This window comes from Medicago sativa, chromosome 8 (assembly GCF_051527215.1).
Source record: "Medicago sativa cultivar Bolivia chromosome 8, Bolivia_mono, whole genome shotgun sequence".
Lineage (NCBI taxonomy): Eukaryota > Viridiplantae > Streptophyta > Magnoliopsida > Fabales > Fabaceae > Medicago > Medicago sativa.
Window position 1 is genome coordinate 76,560,706 of NC_140756.1, and position 18,072 is coordinate 76,578,777.

General features: G+C 31.8%; 1 protein-coding gene and 1 long non-coding RNA gene across 4 annotated transcripts; one reads left to right on the forward strand and one right to left on the reverse strand.

Annotated features, from left to right (window-relative positions):
* Nucleotides 1–551: 551 nt before the first annotated feature.
* Nucleotides 552–4,501, forward strand: LOC146901661 (uncharacterized). Of its 3 annotated transcripts, XR_015023389.1 has the most exons (6): nucleotides 552–781; nucleotides 863–1,034; nucleotides 2,372–2,424; nucleotides 2,509–2,572; nucleotides 3,585–3,683; nucleotides 3,890–4,501. It is a non-coding gene; the product is annotated as an uncharacterized LOC146901661 (long non-coding RNA). The 3 variants fall into 3 exon arrangements; XR_015023387.1 differs by having other exon boundaries at nucleotides 552–1,034; XR_015023388.1 differs by lacking the exon at nucleotides 2,372–2,424 and having other exon boundaries at nucleotides 552–1,034.
* An 8,396-nt stretch (nucleotides 4,502–12,897) lies between these two features.
* Nucleotides 12,898–15,390, reverse strand: LOC146901662 (phenylacetaldehyde oxime monooxygenase CYP71AN24-like). Its single transcript, XM_085738262.1, has 2 exons — nucleotides 14,423–15,390; nucleotides 12,898–13,635 (listed from the first exon to the last, which is right to left on the reverse strand). The coding sequence occupies exons 1-2, from the start codon at nucleotides 15,383–15,385 to the stop codon at nucleotides 13,018–13,020; spliced, it is 1,581 nt and encodes a 526-aa protein (XP_085594388.1). The 5' UTR covers nucleotides 15,386–15,390; the 3' UTR covers nucleotides 12,898–13,017.
* Nucleotides 15,391–18,072: the final 2,682 nt, after the last annotated feature.

Genomic DNA, 18,072 nt, shown 5'->3' on the forward strand with positions numbered 1-18,072 from the left:
TTAGAATTTTCTGACATGAAATGAATTAAATATGAATTTTTTAAAACGACAAAAGTTAAAGATAAAAAGTAATAAAATCTGGATGTAGAAATCAAATTTTGCAATAATTTTTTGCGGACGAACTTTTAGTAATGTTCTAAACATGTCTGAAAAAAATTGTTCAAAAATTTAAGAGTTTAAGCATAAATTAAACAAATTTGAATTGAGTAGGGACTAATACTCAGTGCAGAAAAACAAAATTAGGGACTAAAAATGCTATTAAAATTAAGTAGGGACTAAACTTACAAGGTCGCTATTTTATAGGGACTAGAAACATAATTAACCCTATAATCTTAAGCTACAATGTAAACAAAACTTGCAAACCCTTAACCCTAGATTTTGAGCGGGAAATGCATCTCCTAATCTCATTAAATGCTAAATTTGAAATTCAAATCCCCCACTAAAAGGTTACAATGAACCGAGTGTCAGCCACCCACATGTATTCCAACTACATTAAATGTTGGTGCCTTTCCAATCTTTTATTTGTATTGTAAATGGCAAACCATTAATGTCATTTGTTTTCAATATTTGGTGTTGCAACCTAACCCTCTCTCTCTCCCTTTTCTCTCACACTCATCGACCCTTTCTCTTCCTTCACCGTTTTCTCTCTCTTCAAAGTTCAATCACCAACGTTTCACCATGCCGAAATCTGCTTCTCGATGCCAAACCTGCTGATAACCGGTGGAAGTGCAAGGGCGCTGGTACTGGAACTAACCTCCGTTTCTCCCTTCTCTCTTCACAGGTTGAATCTTCCCCTCTCACTCTCTTTCTCGATTCATTCATCATCGGTTAATTGTTACAAACTGATATCAATTCATTTCAGACCTGGTGCTTCCCCTAAAAATCTACTCAGCTGGTTGGATTTGTTCTTCCTCTATTATTTCACGGGTGTTGGCTTCTCATTTGCTTTAGATCAAAAAGGTAGCATCCATCCCACAGGATGTTACTTTGTGCAAGGAAGTATTTGATTGGAAGAGATCAGCTTAAATGTTCAGGTTCTCAATCTCATAAGATGTTATTTTTGTCAATCGGGAAAACATGTTTGTTTGTTGCTCTGATTGGTTTGTATACTTAATATTCCCTTACAACTTCTCAAAATGTTAACTTTGAAGCTACCACTGAGTTTTATAAAATTGGGTAATGTTTTGTTTCACTGGAATTTTATATTGATTTATTAAATTGTGGTCGATAGTTAGTTTGACATTTTCTGAAATTGGTGTTGTCAAAGGATTTTCTATTGTTAGAAATGGGATAGTGCAATTATATCATCAAGGGCTGGTTTGGTCTTAACAAATTATGAGGGGGATGCACTGACGTCATGGACATATATATGCATCACTTCATAATTTTTATGGTGGTTCCTAGAATTGTTTAGAAGGAGTTTACTTTAAATTTTATTTTCTTCTCTCTTCTGCCAAGTAAAGGGATGAATTTTCTCTATCATTTTCGTTTTGTAAATGCATACTTTATAGATTTCCTTTGGTTAAAGTTACATGACATTTGAAGGTTGATTGATTGATATGTTGAAAATATGGCTAATTTTTTCAGTTTTATTTTTAATTTATGCTAATTTTATTTAATTTCACAATAAACATCTGGGTCTGGTTCTGTTTCATTTACATTACAGTTAACATACTTCTTTTTATGGGTAGATGAGGTTGTCGAAAAAAATGGGTTTTGTTCTAGATTTTAACAAATCTGGGTTTTGCACCATTTCATTTACGTTAGAAACCCTCTTCTGCTAATGGATGCTAAGAGTGAAGGAAAACATGCATTACTTTTTTTTTTTTTATGGCTTTTGATAGATACCTTCTGCTGCTGTTTTTGCTGTTATGGTGTTGCATGTGCTGTTTTTTAGCTGTGGGGTGCGGCAGTTCTGTCTGCTGCTAAAACCATTGTTGTTTAGCTTTGCACGGCTGCTGTTAGCGCTTCTGCTAAGCCTGTGCGGGTGCTTTTGTTAGTTGTTAGAGCAACAATGGTTCCCTTTGCCGTGTAGGAGTTTTGGTGCTTTTGGTGTGGCTGTGTTTTTTATGTTGCACCCTTTGTAATATGTTGTTCTGTTGCGTTCTAGGTGTGTCTTACACCTCAGTCCTGCTTAATAAAATTTAGCAATTCAAAAAAAAAAAGGAGGAAGTATCTAATGAGGCTGATCGTTTATCTATTATGTTCCCGTGTATGTAAATGTACAACTAATGTAACTGTGTTTCATCACTTTTTGGTATTTTACGGGACTAATACGATGAGTTCGGCAACAACTTATTTGGATGCGCCTCTATGCACTTTTGAAAATTCATTATCCTTAACATCTTATCAGATTCTTTGGGTTTGAAAGGTTTTTTATGTGGAGAGCGTTTGTGTTCTGCTGTTCTTTCATTTGCGTATTAGGTAAACAAGTAAAGGATTTTGTTTCTATTTTTTTCTTTCTCAACATATCTATTTAATATATGTTCCATTTTTTGTTTGTTTCAGCCTTGGCAAATTATCACGAGGACAAGCAACAACCACTGAATGCATAAGACACAAGCTACAAAAGGTAAATACAAATTCCTCTTTACAAATAGGTTTGTCCACTGCCTGTTTGATATATTGTCTCTATTGTCTCTACGAATTTTCACTTATAATTGGTTTTTCATTCAAAGTTTTAAAACCCATTTCAAATTTAAAATACTCCATATATTGACTTGATCTGTGAACATGTTGTGTTATATTACTTATTTTTAAAATAAGATAAAGCCCATAATAACATATTTGAGAGGTTGATTTTGGCGTGAACTGCATAAGTATTAAAAACACCTAAGTTATTGTTGTGATATGTCGATTTTGAATGTGGTATTCCATTTTTTTTGTTGCTCAATGTCATCCTAAACTTAGGTTGTGTGCACAATGTAAGCTACTTATAATTATTATATTCACAATTCAGTAGAAGGCTACCTATAGGAAGTTGGTTGTAGGTAAGACCTCCCTCTAATGATGATATTACTTGAAGAACTCAACCTAATCATGCTTATACTATCTGCTAAAACCTTATCATGCTTATACTATCTGCTAAGCAACATATAGTCTAGATATTTGATGGTTTCAATGTAATTTAATTTGATGGCAGGTGTGTTTACAAAAGGGATGGTTTGTTTCAACTTACTAGAAAATTGGTTTATTACAAGGCAACCATGCCTGAGTATAATCAACAATGTGCTTTTATTCAGAGATAATAGCACTGCTGCAGTAAACCATGTTCTTATACTTTGTTAATTGTGTTTTTGAATGGTTATGTCCAACTACTTCATTATGTATTGCATAGATCAATGAAAGCATGTGTATTAAGCTAAGCCTTGACTGGGTATACAACTAAGCATTGAGAACACAAATATTCAAAATACACAGACCAACCTATTAATGACGTTTTGTCCTACCTGGTTGAGTGGTATCAACACGGTTTAGAACTGATATAGATAAGCAAGTGCTGAGATTTTTAGCAAAAATAATCATTGTGCAACCTATAGTGAATCGTGTTTAATTTTTTTTTAATTGTCTCTTTGCATACTCAGGTACAGTTACTTCACTAACTAAACACATATCTCAATGAAGTTATGGATATTGAGCTAACTATTTGATTGGATATACAAGATGGCATTGAGAACGCTATGGTAGGTCTGACCAGCCTTTTAAGCATGCTTTGCAACTGAGCAGTATATGCAAGTTTTGGGATTTGAATTCATAACGATCATTATTAATACTTGAGTATGATGTTACTTATAAGGACTAAACAAATATAGCAGACAAAATGTGATCCTATTAATAGGTTGTGTGCTCGAGGTAAGCTACTTATAATTTGTGGTTTGCTGTCCTGCAGTTGGGTTTTTTCTTTATCCGAGACTGGACTGTCGAGGCCCTGTAGTTGTGGCCTGCAGCTTTGGCAGCTGCCTGGTGGCTGGTTGTGTAGCTGGCAGTAGCTGAAACTACCTTGCGGCTCATCTGTTTTTAGCCTCAATTGGTTTTCTACGATGCCTGTTGCTGCTGGTGCAGTTGGCTGCGGTTGTTGCTTCCTGGTTCCTCCCTGTTTCGGCCTCAGTTTTGGCTTTTTTGGAGTGCTCCTCTTGAGCTGTGTTTTTTGTGATCGTAGGGGCAGAGCTTTGGGTCTGAAATCTGATGACTTTTATTGGATTGCAGGGTCAAAGCTTTCGCGTTTTTGGTTGTTTTCTGGTGTTTTTTTTCTTTGATGTTACGCTTCTGTGTTTTTTCACCGCCTCTTAGCGTCTTGCTAGAGTTTCGGTCTAAATAATATTTGTTGATTCAAAAAAAAAAGTTGGCCATATGTTGTTAGCTGTAGGTTTGTTAGGTTGATGAAGTGATGATATTACTTGAAGAACCCAATGTATGCATGCTTATACTAAGTGATAAGCAAAATATTCGTCCAGATATTTTTCACTTCCAATGTAATCTAATGTGATACAAGCTTCTTCTATATTGTCCAAATATTTGGCTGCAACTTACTGCACTATTACTTAACTTGCATGCTTATCAAAACTTGGTATAACCAATGGTGTGCTCTTAGCATGCATAATAGACATACTTCATTAACTAACTTGATTAAGGAAAGAAGCCATGATCAGACTTCATTGTTTGAGTTTAATTCAAAGTTGTACTGAATTAATTAAGTTGCAAATTGTGACATTCCTATGTAAGTGATCAAACATAATTCCTGCTACTATAATTCCTTCTACTATAATTCTTGCTACTGAAATATTTTCCTTTAAAGACACAAATAAATAGTCATACCAAACAAAACTATTTCAATCTGATGTAAATAAGTCTATGTGCCATGTTGAATATGCAAACTTATGAGCTTGAATTTGATCCTTCCAAAGTGCACACTTTGTTGTTGCTATTTGTTATCTATTCTAACGACGCTTCAAGTGCGATATCTTTTTGACTATCATATTTTGTTGTTTTTTATGTCAATTAACCATACAGTTTTCATATATACATTTATTATTATATAAATGCATGTTGATTGTTTTGTCTAAAATGTGTTATTTGTGACTGCACTACACTTCAAATGTTGTTTACAAAGAAATTTTCTGCAATGTACCAACATGAAATAATTTTAATTGTATTTTATTGGTCACATTGTATTGGTACTAAAGCACCTTTTTTATTTATTTATTTATTTGAATGATGTATTTGCCGTTAATATGACCCGTGCGGCAGCACGGGTGCAAGGTCTAGTAGTGGTTAAAAGATGTATACACTATTAAAAAAAAAATGTATACATGTTTTTGGGTTGCATCTGCTGGCGGGTCATCTCTTTGGCTTCATTTGCTTTGAGATGTGTGTTTGTTTTGGTTTTGGTGTTCTCACCAAATGGGAGCCTCAACACGCAGCAGTGGCGGATCCACGCTATAATTAAGTGTGATGATTGATACCCACCAAACTGCTTAGTCATAGTATTACTCCCTCCGTCCCTTAATGTAACCACCTATTTGATTTTATTTTTGTCCCTAAATGTAACCCCCTTTTCAAATTACTAGATGCATTTATTACTTTTTTCCTAAACATACTCTTAATTAATAATTCTAACTTGTCTTGAAATATGAATAGTCAAATTTAATACACATACAAACAAAGGACAATTTGGTAATATTAATACACATAACAGACACATTAATTACACTGACAACTTTTCTTAAGAAATGTGAAAAATGCAAAGGGGGGTTACATTAAGGGACGGAGGGAGTATAAAACAAAAGATAATTTAGCTACACATGATGACTACATTGTCTTGATTTGCTATATGTTTTTTTATTCAAGATGTCGATGTTTGTTTATCGAATGATTTTTCACACACATGTAAAAAAAATGCATATCATTTAATTATTTTAAATGATATATTATTTAATTGCTAGTATTTTTTACTTTATTTTTTTGGCTAAAGTGCTACTTTGGCCCCCTATCTTTCAAAAAGTTGCGATTTTGGATCCTTAAATTTGAAAACTACAATTTTGGTCCCCTATGTTTTAGCCCCTTTGCATATTTGGTCATTTTGGTCAATTTTGACCAAGTCAACGCATTTGTGGCATGCCACGTGTGTAATTAATTAATTAAAAAAATAAAAAATCGGAAAAATCAATTTTTAAATTAAATAAATGAAAAAAATAATAAAAAATATAAAAAAAATTCTGGAAAAATGAAAAATAATAAAAAAATATTAAAAAATTCTGGAAAAATGAAAAAAATTAAAAAATTAAAATTTTTCCAGATTTTAAATTAAATAAATGAAAAAAAATCCAGAAAATCAATTTTTAAATTAAATAAATGAAAAAATAATAATTAAAAATTAAAAAATAATGAAAAAATAATGTCAAATTTTCTAGATTTTTTAAAAAATTCGAAAAAAAATACGGAAATTTTTTTAAAAAATCTAGAAAATTTGACATTATTTTTTTCAAATTTTTTCCAGAATTTTTTACAGAATTTTCTAATGTTGAAAATTTGACATTCTAAAGGCGCAAGGAAACGAAAAAAGTATACACAAAAACACCAACGAGAATACAACTTGGCCACAAATTTGGTACATATTTCTTCTTTAGGGAAATGAATGTTTCCATGACATTACTTTTTCGAATAAGTGATTCTTGGAATTGTCCATGATTTTTTGTGAATTTTTTTTCATTTTTTAAATCATTTTTATTAATATTTTTATTTTTCAGTGAATTTTTTTTCGTTTTTTTAATCATTTTTATTAATATTTTTATTTTTCAAGAATTTATTTCATTTTTTTGTAATATTTTTTTCGTTTTTTAAATTTTTTTATTTTTTCATTTTTCCAAAATTTTTTAATTTTTTTTTATTATTTTTCATTTTTCCAGAATTTTTTTATATTTTTTATTATTTTTTTCATTTATTTAATTTAAAAATTGATTTTTTCGATTTTTTTATTTTTTTTAATTAATTAATTACACACGTGGTATGCCACATATGCGTTGACTTGGTCAAAATTGACTAAAAGGACCAAATATGCAAAGGGGCTAAAACATAGGGGACCAAAATTGTAGTTTTCAAATTTAGGGGGCCAAAATCGCAACTTTTTGAAAGATATGCGGCTAAAGTTGCACTTTAGCCTATTTTTTTTTGTGCATGTACACACAAGTACTATTCTTGTTTATTACTCCATCTCAAGTGGATGGTGGTATTTATTTCAATTCTAATTTGGACAGAAGTTATTTTAATTTAAAGTTTGTCAATCTCGTTGTTTATTATTATCCATTTTTTTCCTCAAAAAATTATTATCCATTTTATTACACTTATTACACTATGACGGGTATATTTAGCATGTTTTATAAGAGAGTGAGATGAAAAAGAAATAAAAATTAAGATGAGAGACTAATATATGAGAAAGATAGAGAATAAGTCATGATGATGACCTTCCCTTTATAAAATCACATAATCCTAATCATTTTGGATTTGCTTGTATTTGTAATGTGTTTTGGGTCGGTGCCAGCTGGCCTATCATTTATCGAACCTCACTATATTTGAAAAAAAAAAACATAATTACTCTATTATATATGACTCTTCAAGTACTCAAACAACCATTTAAGGAAAAAAGTAGTCAAAATAACCAATTTTATACTCCCTCCGTCCCGCAATAGATGACCCATTTGAAAATGTGCAATTTTGATCTAACTTACTTTGACCATGTTTTTCTACTAATATACAAAAATAAATAATACTCCCTCCGTTTCAAAATGAGTGTCGCTTTAGCCCAAAAAATTTGTTTCAAAATGAGTGTCGCTTTCAGTTTCCAATGCAATAATAACTTTTTCTTTTCAATTGTACCCTCTAATTAATACTCTGCACACTACTTCCAAAGTATTACTTTTAAAACTAACCAATGGTTAATAAGGATAATTTGGTAAAATAACCATTCTCTTTCTCTTAATCATTGCATTTCTTAATATGTGTGTAAACACCTAAAACGACACTCATTTTGAAACGGAGGGAGTATCATATAAGATGTCGTTAGATTTGTCTCGATAAGTATTTTCAAAATATCGAATTTTCATAATTTTAATTTTTCTAATATATTATTCAAGATATTTAAGCTCAAAATTATGCATTGGTATTGGTATATGTAATAGGGTCAACTGTGTTATGTATTGTGGGTAGGATGGAGTACCAAAATAAGTAAACCATCGTGATGGGCAAATCTTAACATGCTTGAAGTCAGAAATAGAGGCATGATAACGTGTAGCATTAGGAAACCCTTGTCGAGGAATCAAGACCTGTGGTAAGTGGGAACCGGCAAGCATATCCACACGTATTGTGTTAAAAAGTAGAGTAGGTGTTACTTTGTCACAACTTTATGAAAAATATTCGCGCATGTATAAACAAAAAATTAAAAGAATAAAAATTAAGGGTCCTGTTAACTTGTGCCCTTAGGGCACATGTTAAGCAATCTAAATTGAGCAATTTTGCATTGAAAAACACAATATAACAACTTTTAAGAAGTTGAATGTACGTCTTTTGATATGTGTATTTCTATAATGAGTATCTTAACATGTGCCTTGAAGGCACAAGTTAACATTAGCAAAAAATTAAATATTAAAAATCATGAAATTATACTAGTACCTCCGTCCCTATATATAACTACCGTCTGCCTCTAATAAAAGAGTATTTATATATAGGGACAGAGGGAGTATTTTTTTTTTTTCACGTGTTCAAACATTTTTCATTTGAGTTGTGATCAAGTAAGATTATCAAAAAAAAAAAAAAATGCCACGAGTAAGATTTGTCCAGGAAAAATGCCATTTGAATAATTAAAATGATGACGTGCAGATGTTTCAGCCACCTACCATTTGACAAAAGACGGATTTTTTTAAAAAAATTGTAATTAAGAAATGATTTTTCAATGAATGTTTTGAAAGTTTTTGCAAGCATAACTCAGTTGTTAGAGACATTGCATAATATATGTAGGGGTGAGGGTTCGAACCTTAAATTTTTTACTTTTATTCATCATAAGAAGTGAATTTCTAGCCACTACGCTATTTATAAAACTAGTGTGTTAACCCGTGCAATGCACGGGTGATAGACTATATTTTCTCAATCTTAAATTGTTTTATTTTTTTCAATTATCAATGAAAATTATTTATCCCGTGAATTTTTAAATATGGCAGTATTTTTTTGTTAAAAATAATGTTAGTATTTTTTTTTTGCCGCAATGATGACAAATATGTGTCACATGTTTTTTATGTTTATCAGTGGTAAATATACGTCCCGTGTTTTTACGTATAAATGAAAAATATATTTATGGGTTTCAGTTCATCGTCGATGAAGCGCCGCAACGACTGTCCTTTCAGAGTCTTGTTGTGTGTTTGTTTTTGTTTTGTTTCGTGGAAATGAAGATGGTTGGTGACTTTGTTTCGGCTCTGTGATTTTGTCTGAAAATCATGAATCTCGTTTTCTGGATTGAAGGTATGGGTTCTTTAGTTCTGGCGTTGTTCTGTTGGATGTATATTTTGATTCAACATGACTGGTTTTATCCTGATGTTGGTCGAAATGGCTAGGTGCGTAGAAGCTCCGTGTTGACGGTAGTAGTCGTTCATCATACCTACAATATTGTATCTGTCGTGGTTGCTTCTTGCATCGTTGGTGGACAGTGGTCGATTTATGTCGTTGTTCATCCCTTGATCTAGACTGCGACTGAAGTTTCAAGACCACTGCGACTTTATGGATTCGGTTCGTAATTGATTGTTTTGACTCAAAAGGGTGTTTATGGTCTTCTGATACTTTGAAGATAGTTGTTGGAACTTGGGTCGTTTCTGTGTTGGCAGACAAACGTTGGATTGTCGCTCCCCTACGTGGGTTCGCTAGATTGTACGTGGTAATGGTTGTTTAGGTCTGTTCTCTTTTATTATCATTTTTGTACTGAATTGTTGGGTTTTGCTTTTGTGGTTTACTGGGTCAGGTCGTTGGCCCCCAACCCAAGTCTTGTATTTCCTTCTCTTGATAAAAACTTGTCCCGTATATTTTTCTATTTATCTGGTTTTTGGTAAACACAATGACAAACATATAGTTTTATTGAAAAATAATAGTCTCTTGTTTATTTCAAAGATATTTATTATAATAGAAAAATGCTTTCCCTCGATGTTTTTTTTTTATTTTTTATATTTAACAGTAATGATATTTATCTCGTATTTTTTAGTTTTTTATTTTGACAAAAAAAATTCATATGCAAGAAGCAATGTAGTCATTTGAGATTGTAATTTTTCAATCAATGCAAAATATATCTTATAAATAAATAAAAAATCTATTTTTGCAGATTTGAAATTTTATAATTCTAGTTTTTTAATTTTGAAATTATGTCATTTTATATAATTATTTATTTAGATTATTTTTTAAAATTTTGTTGTTGAAGATTTTTATTTGATTGTTGGTTATAATTTGTTACTTTAATATGTCATAAATGGTGTCATTAAAAAAAAGTTTGTCTTAAATGGTGTAATTGTACTATGACTTTTATGCTTTAACCTTACATTGCCACATGTAACTTTTCTTTTAAATTTGATTTAGATGTGCCATGTGTATTGTTCATTTTAAACATCCTCAAATGTATGTATAGAGGAAGTCCAAAAATAAATATATGAAGAGGTAAATTGATTATTTGAAAATGATAGGAGAAAAATTGATTAGAAGGACTAATACTACACTTTAATCAATACTATATATAAAAAAAAGGTCTTGTTAACCGGTGCCCCCGGGGCACTGGTTAAGGAATCCCAAAAAGGAAAATTTTAATGAAAAATAACACCTTTTTGACTTTTCAGAAATTGATTACACAATTTCCGATGTAAAAGATACTATATTTGCTTCCTTAACCAGTGCCCGGGCGCACTGGTTAATATTTCCCATAAAAAAAACTACCCCTTTCAGCACCTTTGGGCTGAATTTTTTCTCCAAAATGCCCTCAATTTTCAATACAAATAACACATGTAACAAATTGATAAGAATAAATTTAAACATTAAAAAAATGTAACAAATACGATATGAATATATATATATGTTTGTTTTTTCTTTATCATTTAAAAAGTGTAACAAACTAAATGAGTATATTTATACTTATTTTTTTATTATCCCAATTATACCCTTAAACAACTTTTATATAATAAAGATTGTTGTTGGTGTTATTGAAATAAATAATCATGTTTAATTTGGTTTGTTATAACTAGAAAGCAACACACATTTATATTTTTAGTTTTAATCAAAATCAAAATTTCATAAAAAAAAACATAGTTCATAGTTTTCAAATTTTAGCGCAGTAAAAAGAGCGGAAAAAATAATAAGGTAAATGATTTTATTTCTTCTAAACATCTAAATTTTACTGCAGTCTATGAAAATAAGTCAGAGGTAGTGCAGGAGGGCCTCTACCATTTTCTGTGTTTTTTTTCGCGAGTGGAGTTTTGTTCCGTCAGTCGGGAATATCAGTGGTATCCTATCTATCTGGTGTGGTTTTAAGGGGAAGGCAATGTTTTCATTTTATGATTTGGGTTTCGTTGGGGCGTGTCTCGATCAGGGGGTACCTTGTTCTCGTTGCTTTTGTGGTGAATGTTATTTTAAAGGTTCCCTGGCAAGGAGAAAAGTGACGTGGGATGTGTGATGCGTTGTTGGAGATTGAATTCAGGGAAAGAATGGGTTTTCCGAAGCGAGTAAGAGCGAGGAAAATGGCGACTCTCAGAAATTTGGTAACTTTATCTCCCTTATGGGCTTGGTAGACCTTCCCCTTCTAGGTTGTTGGTTTACTTGGTTCTGTCCTAATAGTTGCACGATGTGTTGAGGGATCGCTTTCTGGTGTCGGACGAGTGATGAGGGTTGTGGGGTTTTGTGAGCCAACGAGCTCTCCATAGGGGCGTCTCGATTCACTACCCCATTGTGATGAGGAATTTGTCCCAACTGTGGGGGCCGCGTAACCGCTCATATTCAACAACTACTAGCTTGACCACCATGGTCTTGATGAAGTGGTGAATTAGAGCTTCGAAAGACACAGATTTGTCTTCCCTTTTCGTTCTCGGGGAGATAAAAGCGGTTGTGGTTGGGTTAGATGGGAATAAGTGTCAGGGGTTGGATGGTTTTAATATTGCTTTCTTTAAGAGGTTTTGTGATCTCTTTAAGGAGGAAACAATGATTATATTCAACAATTTCTTTTTCACTACTAACCTTTCGAAGAGCTTCTCGTCTTATTTCATTACCCTTATTCCCAGACTGTGAATAAGGTGTAGCAGACGCCAATTTTATGGGAATCGGTTCAGGTCCTTATGATGTAATAGCCAGACGACCTTGATTAACAATACATGCCTGATATTGGTATCCCTGCACACCTTGTGGAGTATTGGTGACTGAGTTGTCACCAGAGTTGGCTCGCACATTCTCTAAATTCTTGACTTATTGAAACTTATTTTGAATCATAGGTTACACAACGTGAGCAAATTGTTTGGAGACTTATACATGATGTCTTGTATCTCCATGTCAATATGTCTTGTAAACTCTTACGTTTTTGAACAATTTTTTGCAGACATGTTTAGAACATTACTAAAAGTTCCCCCGCAAAAAATTATCGCAAAATTTATTTCTACATCCAAATTTTGTTACTTTTTATCTCTTACTTTTGTCGTTTTAAAAAATTCATATTTAATTCGTTTCATGTTAGAAAATTCTAAATTTTAGTAAATGAACCTTTCATAGTGTTCTAAACTTGTCTCAAAAAAATCTTTCAAAAATTTAAGAGTTTAAGGTTAATTAAACAAACTTTGTTTTAACAGGGACTAAAATTATAAATAATTTTTTTTTTGTAGGGACTAAAAAAGCTATTAAAATTAAGTAAAGACTAAACTTAGAAGTTCCTAATTTTATAGGGACCAACAACATATTTAACCCTTAAAGTTACAACAATATATATTCACTTTGACCACAAAATACTTGGAAACTAGATTAAAATGAAAATGCTATTGGTTTCAGGCGAAGTGGTTCTTTCTTTGTGACAACAAGTCCAAATACCTCACTCATATCTATATCTTGTGCACTAGAATTTGTTTCAAATGGTAGTTTCCAATTGAACCAATAAAGAAGGCTAGCAAGCACATATTCAACAGTAGTTACTCCAAAATTCATTCCAGGGCATCCCCTTCTTCCAAAACCAAATGGGATAAACTGAAAATCTTGACCTATAAAATCAACTTGGCTATGTTCAAATCTCTCTGGCATGAACTCTTCAGGGTTTTCCCAATTTTTAGGGTCTCTTTGTATTGCCCATGAGTTTACATATACCATTGTTTTTTCAGGAATATCATACCCTTTTAGATTCACACTAGTCATTGTTTCACGTGGAGCCATAAGAGGTGTACCTGGACGTAACCTTAGAATTTCTTTCACTACACACTTCAAATAATGCATTTGGTTGATGTCATTTTCTTCAACTTTTGCCTTATTGCCTACAACTCTTCTTACTTCTTCTTGCGCTTTCTTCATTATGGTTGGATGTCTCATAAGCTCTGACATTACCCATTCTAATGTTGCTGAGGATGTGTCAGTTCCTCCAACAAACATATCCTGAAAATTGTATATAATTAGTTTTTTTTTTTTAAAGAAAAACTTGTGAACGCATGATTGGACCAATATTTCTTAGGGATGTGGTAGACCTCACCTAGAATTATTAGACTATATTTATTAGACTATAATGGAAAAGTTTGAGAAGTATCAACTCAAGCATTATTAGACTATATTTTTATGGGTTAGGGCACAGATTGAAGATTCCATAAAGAGGAAGTATTTATTACTCCCCCGTCTTAAAATAGATGACCTAGTTGACAATGTATAATATTGACTTAACATACTTTGACCATATTTTTCTACTAATATACAAAGATAAACAATATCATGTAAGATGTTGTTGGATTCGTCTCGATGAGTATTTTTAAAATATTAAATTTTCATAATTTTTTCTAATAGAGAATTGAAGATATTAAAGATAAAAAATATGCATTGATATCTGTGTCACAGTCAACTGTGTCAAGTAATATGGGACGGAGGGAGTAAGAAACATTAAATTTCAATCTTTTGAGAAATAAATTGACACAAAGATAGAAATAAATTTCAATGCATAATTTCTATCTTTGGTACCTAAACATGTGTCCTAAGGGCACAAGTTAGCATTTTCCTATTTTTATTTAATCTTGCTAAAGTAATTAATAGAATGTTGTTACTACAATATTTTTTTTTTCTTGTGAGTTATTACTATGATTAATTATGTGAAAATATAATTGTTCAATCTTATTTATTTTCTAGTGAGGAAGTGAAAGTGTAAATGAGACAAAAAAAGAGATAAAAGAGAGAGAACCATTAGAAGTGCTTTGATATCATTGTTGGAGAGCTCAAAGCCAAGCATGCCACCCTCTTGGAGTTGAAGGAGAATATCCACAAATCCTTTCTTCTTGAATTGATCATTTTCCATATTCTTCTTCAAAGCCAAACGCTCTTCAATCACTTGATCAAACAAACTATCAAGCTCTCGAAAAGTTTCCTTAAATTTTCCAATTTTTCCACTAAGAACATCAATCCAACCCAAAGAAGGAAAGTAATCTCCAACTGCAAAAGCTTGAAGATAAATCATAACCTTCCTTGCTAATTTTTTCACGTTGCCTTCATTATCTCCTTCATACTTTCTTCCAAGAGTACATTTACAAACAATATTATTTGATGTTGAAATAATCATCTCACTTAAATTCACACATGCATCATTCAAGCTAGCTTCGCGTAACTTATTCACCAATTCTTCAACTTCTTCTTCTCTAACGAAATGATATGATTGCACACTTTTCATGTTCAAAAGTTCTGAAACACATAATTTTCTTTTTTGTTTCCATTTTTCTCCATAAAGTCCAAAACCAACGTCATCACATCCATACAATAAGATTTTTGGAGCTATATGTTGAGGTCGGTTTGAAAAAACTCGATCGTGATTTTTCATGATTTCCATGGCTACATCTGCTGATGAAACCACTAGAGTTGGAGGATGTTTTTGTCCCAACTGTAACAACATCATGTCCCCATATTTGAGGGAAAGGTCTCGAAGAGAACGGTGTGGAAGTGTGCCTAGCTGATGAAGATTACCGATGATTGGTAGTTTAGGTGGAGATGGAAGTTGTTTTGGATTGGTTTTGGATTTGGATTTTCCAATGGCAAACTTAAACACAAACAACACACTTACAAGGAAGAAAAGAGATAGACAAAAGGGAGAAGACAAAGCTTCTGTAATTTGTTCATGTGACCATTTTTTAAGAGCCATTGCTTCTTCAAACATATGTTGCACTTAAGAGTAATAGGCATAACACATATATAGCACGTGACCCCCAACCAACAAGTGGAGAGACAATTTTAAGAGTCCGTTTCTTATGGATTTAAATTTTTTTTTTTTAATATTCAATAATTTAGAGAATTTTTTAGTGATTTTACCAAAATATCGTAATTAGGGATATTTCTTAGAGAGATATATTTTTATCTGCCGATCATTGAATCCCATAAACATTTATTTAGTGAAATTCTCTCAGAGTTTTCTCAATTGTTACATCTACACCATTAAACATAAGAGAAAAAGAGATTTAAAATTATAAAGAAAAGATGATATTGAGTTTATAGTTGAGACGTAACAAATTAAAAAAAATTGAGACAATTTCAATGGAGAGAATCCGTTTCCTACAAGCATATTGTAAAGTACTACATAACATTTGAAATTTAGTATTAACATTTAATAAATGTTATCCATGCCCAATAACATATTAGATGTAAAAAGTTGGTTAACTATTATTAACCAAGGCGATTAAAACCATAACTAGGGATGCTCATGGGTTTGGGTGATCTGTTCAACCCAATCCACCGTTTACCTGAATCCGTTTAAGTTTGGGTCCAACCTAAACCAACTTGTTTAACTTTGAAGTAGGTTTTTTGTTTTTGTTTTTGAAAATAACCATGAAGTACTAGTTTGTTTAGATAACGAGCTTACCATTCAAAAGAAACGTAATTTTTTATTTTATTTTTATAACATAGTTTAAGACTTTTGTTTGTTAATTTTGAAGTGTTTCAAGTAAATTTAAGCATTAACTTTTAAAATACTAAAATCTAGTATAATTGATTGAGTTTTCATGAAATAAAGTGTCATTTGATTAATTTTTTAAAAAAGTTATGTTTAATGACCGTTGACCTAAACAAACCCACTCATCATTGGGTGGGCATAAAAATACTAGTTTGTTACCCAACCCAAACAAATGATCAGCTTGATTGGGTCGGTAACAAGTTTGGACAAAACTGTTCCAATTTGACCCATGAATACTATCCCTAATTAGAATGGACCGACTGATTGTACCGGAAACCAGACTTACATCCGCTAAACCAGCTTATAATGATACCGACTTATTATAACCATTCGAACAACAGTCTGATCTCGGTTCAACCTTTGAATCTTGAACTCTTTGCTACACCAATTCAATATCATGTCCATTTTTATTACCTTGCTATCAATTATAACTAATTAGTATATCCAACTTTTTTTTTTTATCTAATATAACACTGGTAATTGAGGATAGTTATTGTGTGGTCACAACCACAAATCAAAATAAGTTAAACACACAAATAAACATCATTTAGACATTTCATCAACAATAATAAAATTGATTCTTTTCTTTTATCTTTTTTTTTCTTTTTCATTTATGTGGGTCAATAATTTAGATTTGTGGAAACTTTTATAAGTGATCTGTGTAATGATGTCATTTAATTCTCTACCACTCATTTATATTAGATGTTTTGATGGAAAACATTAACATGTGTTTTAGGACACATGTTTGTCTATCATATACAACACTACATATGTTAAAACAATTAAAAATAAATTTTTATCGATAAATAATAAGAAGTGGTATTTATTGCGAAGGCTCCTATGCTCCTATAGCGAATATCATTCCGAATTACTGTTCACCAATACAAACTCCCCTTGTCCGGAAAACATGACAATAGTGGGGGTGTGATTTCTTGTCAAACTTTCAAATATTTAGGACAAAAAACCCTTTATGACCATTTCGTGAATTTGTTTTCGCTATATTAATCATTTCCCACAAATAATTTTTATTCATGGAATCTTTTAGTATACTCTTATACATGTTAGCATGACTCAATTTTTAATAAACAAATCAAGTTTTTATACCAATTTTTTTTGTCACTTTTGGCTTCTTAACACGAGAGATTGTTTACTTTCTACATAGAGTTTAAAAGGTCATTCATAACAATGTCATGTCTGCTAGGTCCATTAATGTTTTTTTTGTTGACAAAAGGTCCATTAATGTTGTGTTTAGGAGAATTAGTTTTACCATCCAAAAAAAATCTAACGGGTGCATGTCTTCTATTTATGTGTAATTAATTATTAATATATAATTAATTAATTATTGTTTCGTAGAAGGATTAAACACTGAAATTCCATCCATCCACACCCTCTACATCCACCAGGTCAAAGCAACAACTTGCATTATTGGTGTTAGTACTATCATATTCAGTGCCTGTTTGTCATCACGGTGGATACCCACCAAAACCACGTTTTTCCCAACTCTCCAATTTGGAGCTTCTCTATTTTCACGGTGGAATTGCATTGGGAAGTGGAATTAAAGTGGAAAACGTGATGGCAAACACACACTCAGCCAGGTGCCTTTTTTTTCCGTAAGCTGTTTAGGTCAGTCATTCCATTTTAGGGTGAGTTTATATGTTTTTCCTTTGCTTGAAATTGCATCTTTATACTCGATGTAGAACGTAGGATTTTGTTTGATTTTCTAGCTTTATTGTACATTACTCTATCCGTTTCAAAATATAAGCAAAATTCACTTTTTAGGTTCATTCATTTAAAGATGTATGTGGTCCATAATATGAACCACATACATCATTAAATGAATGAACCTAAAAAGTGAATTTTGCTTATATTTTGAAACGGATGGAGTATTTCATTAATCT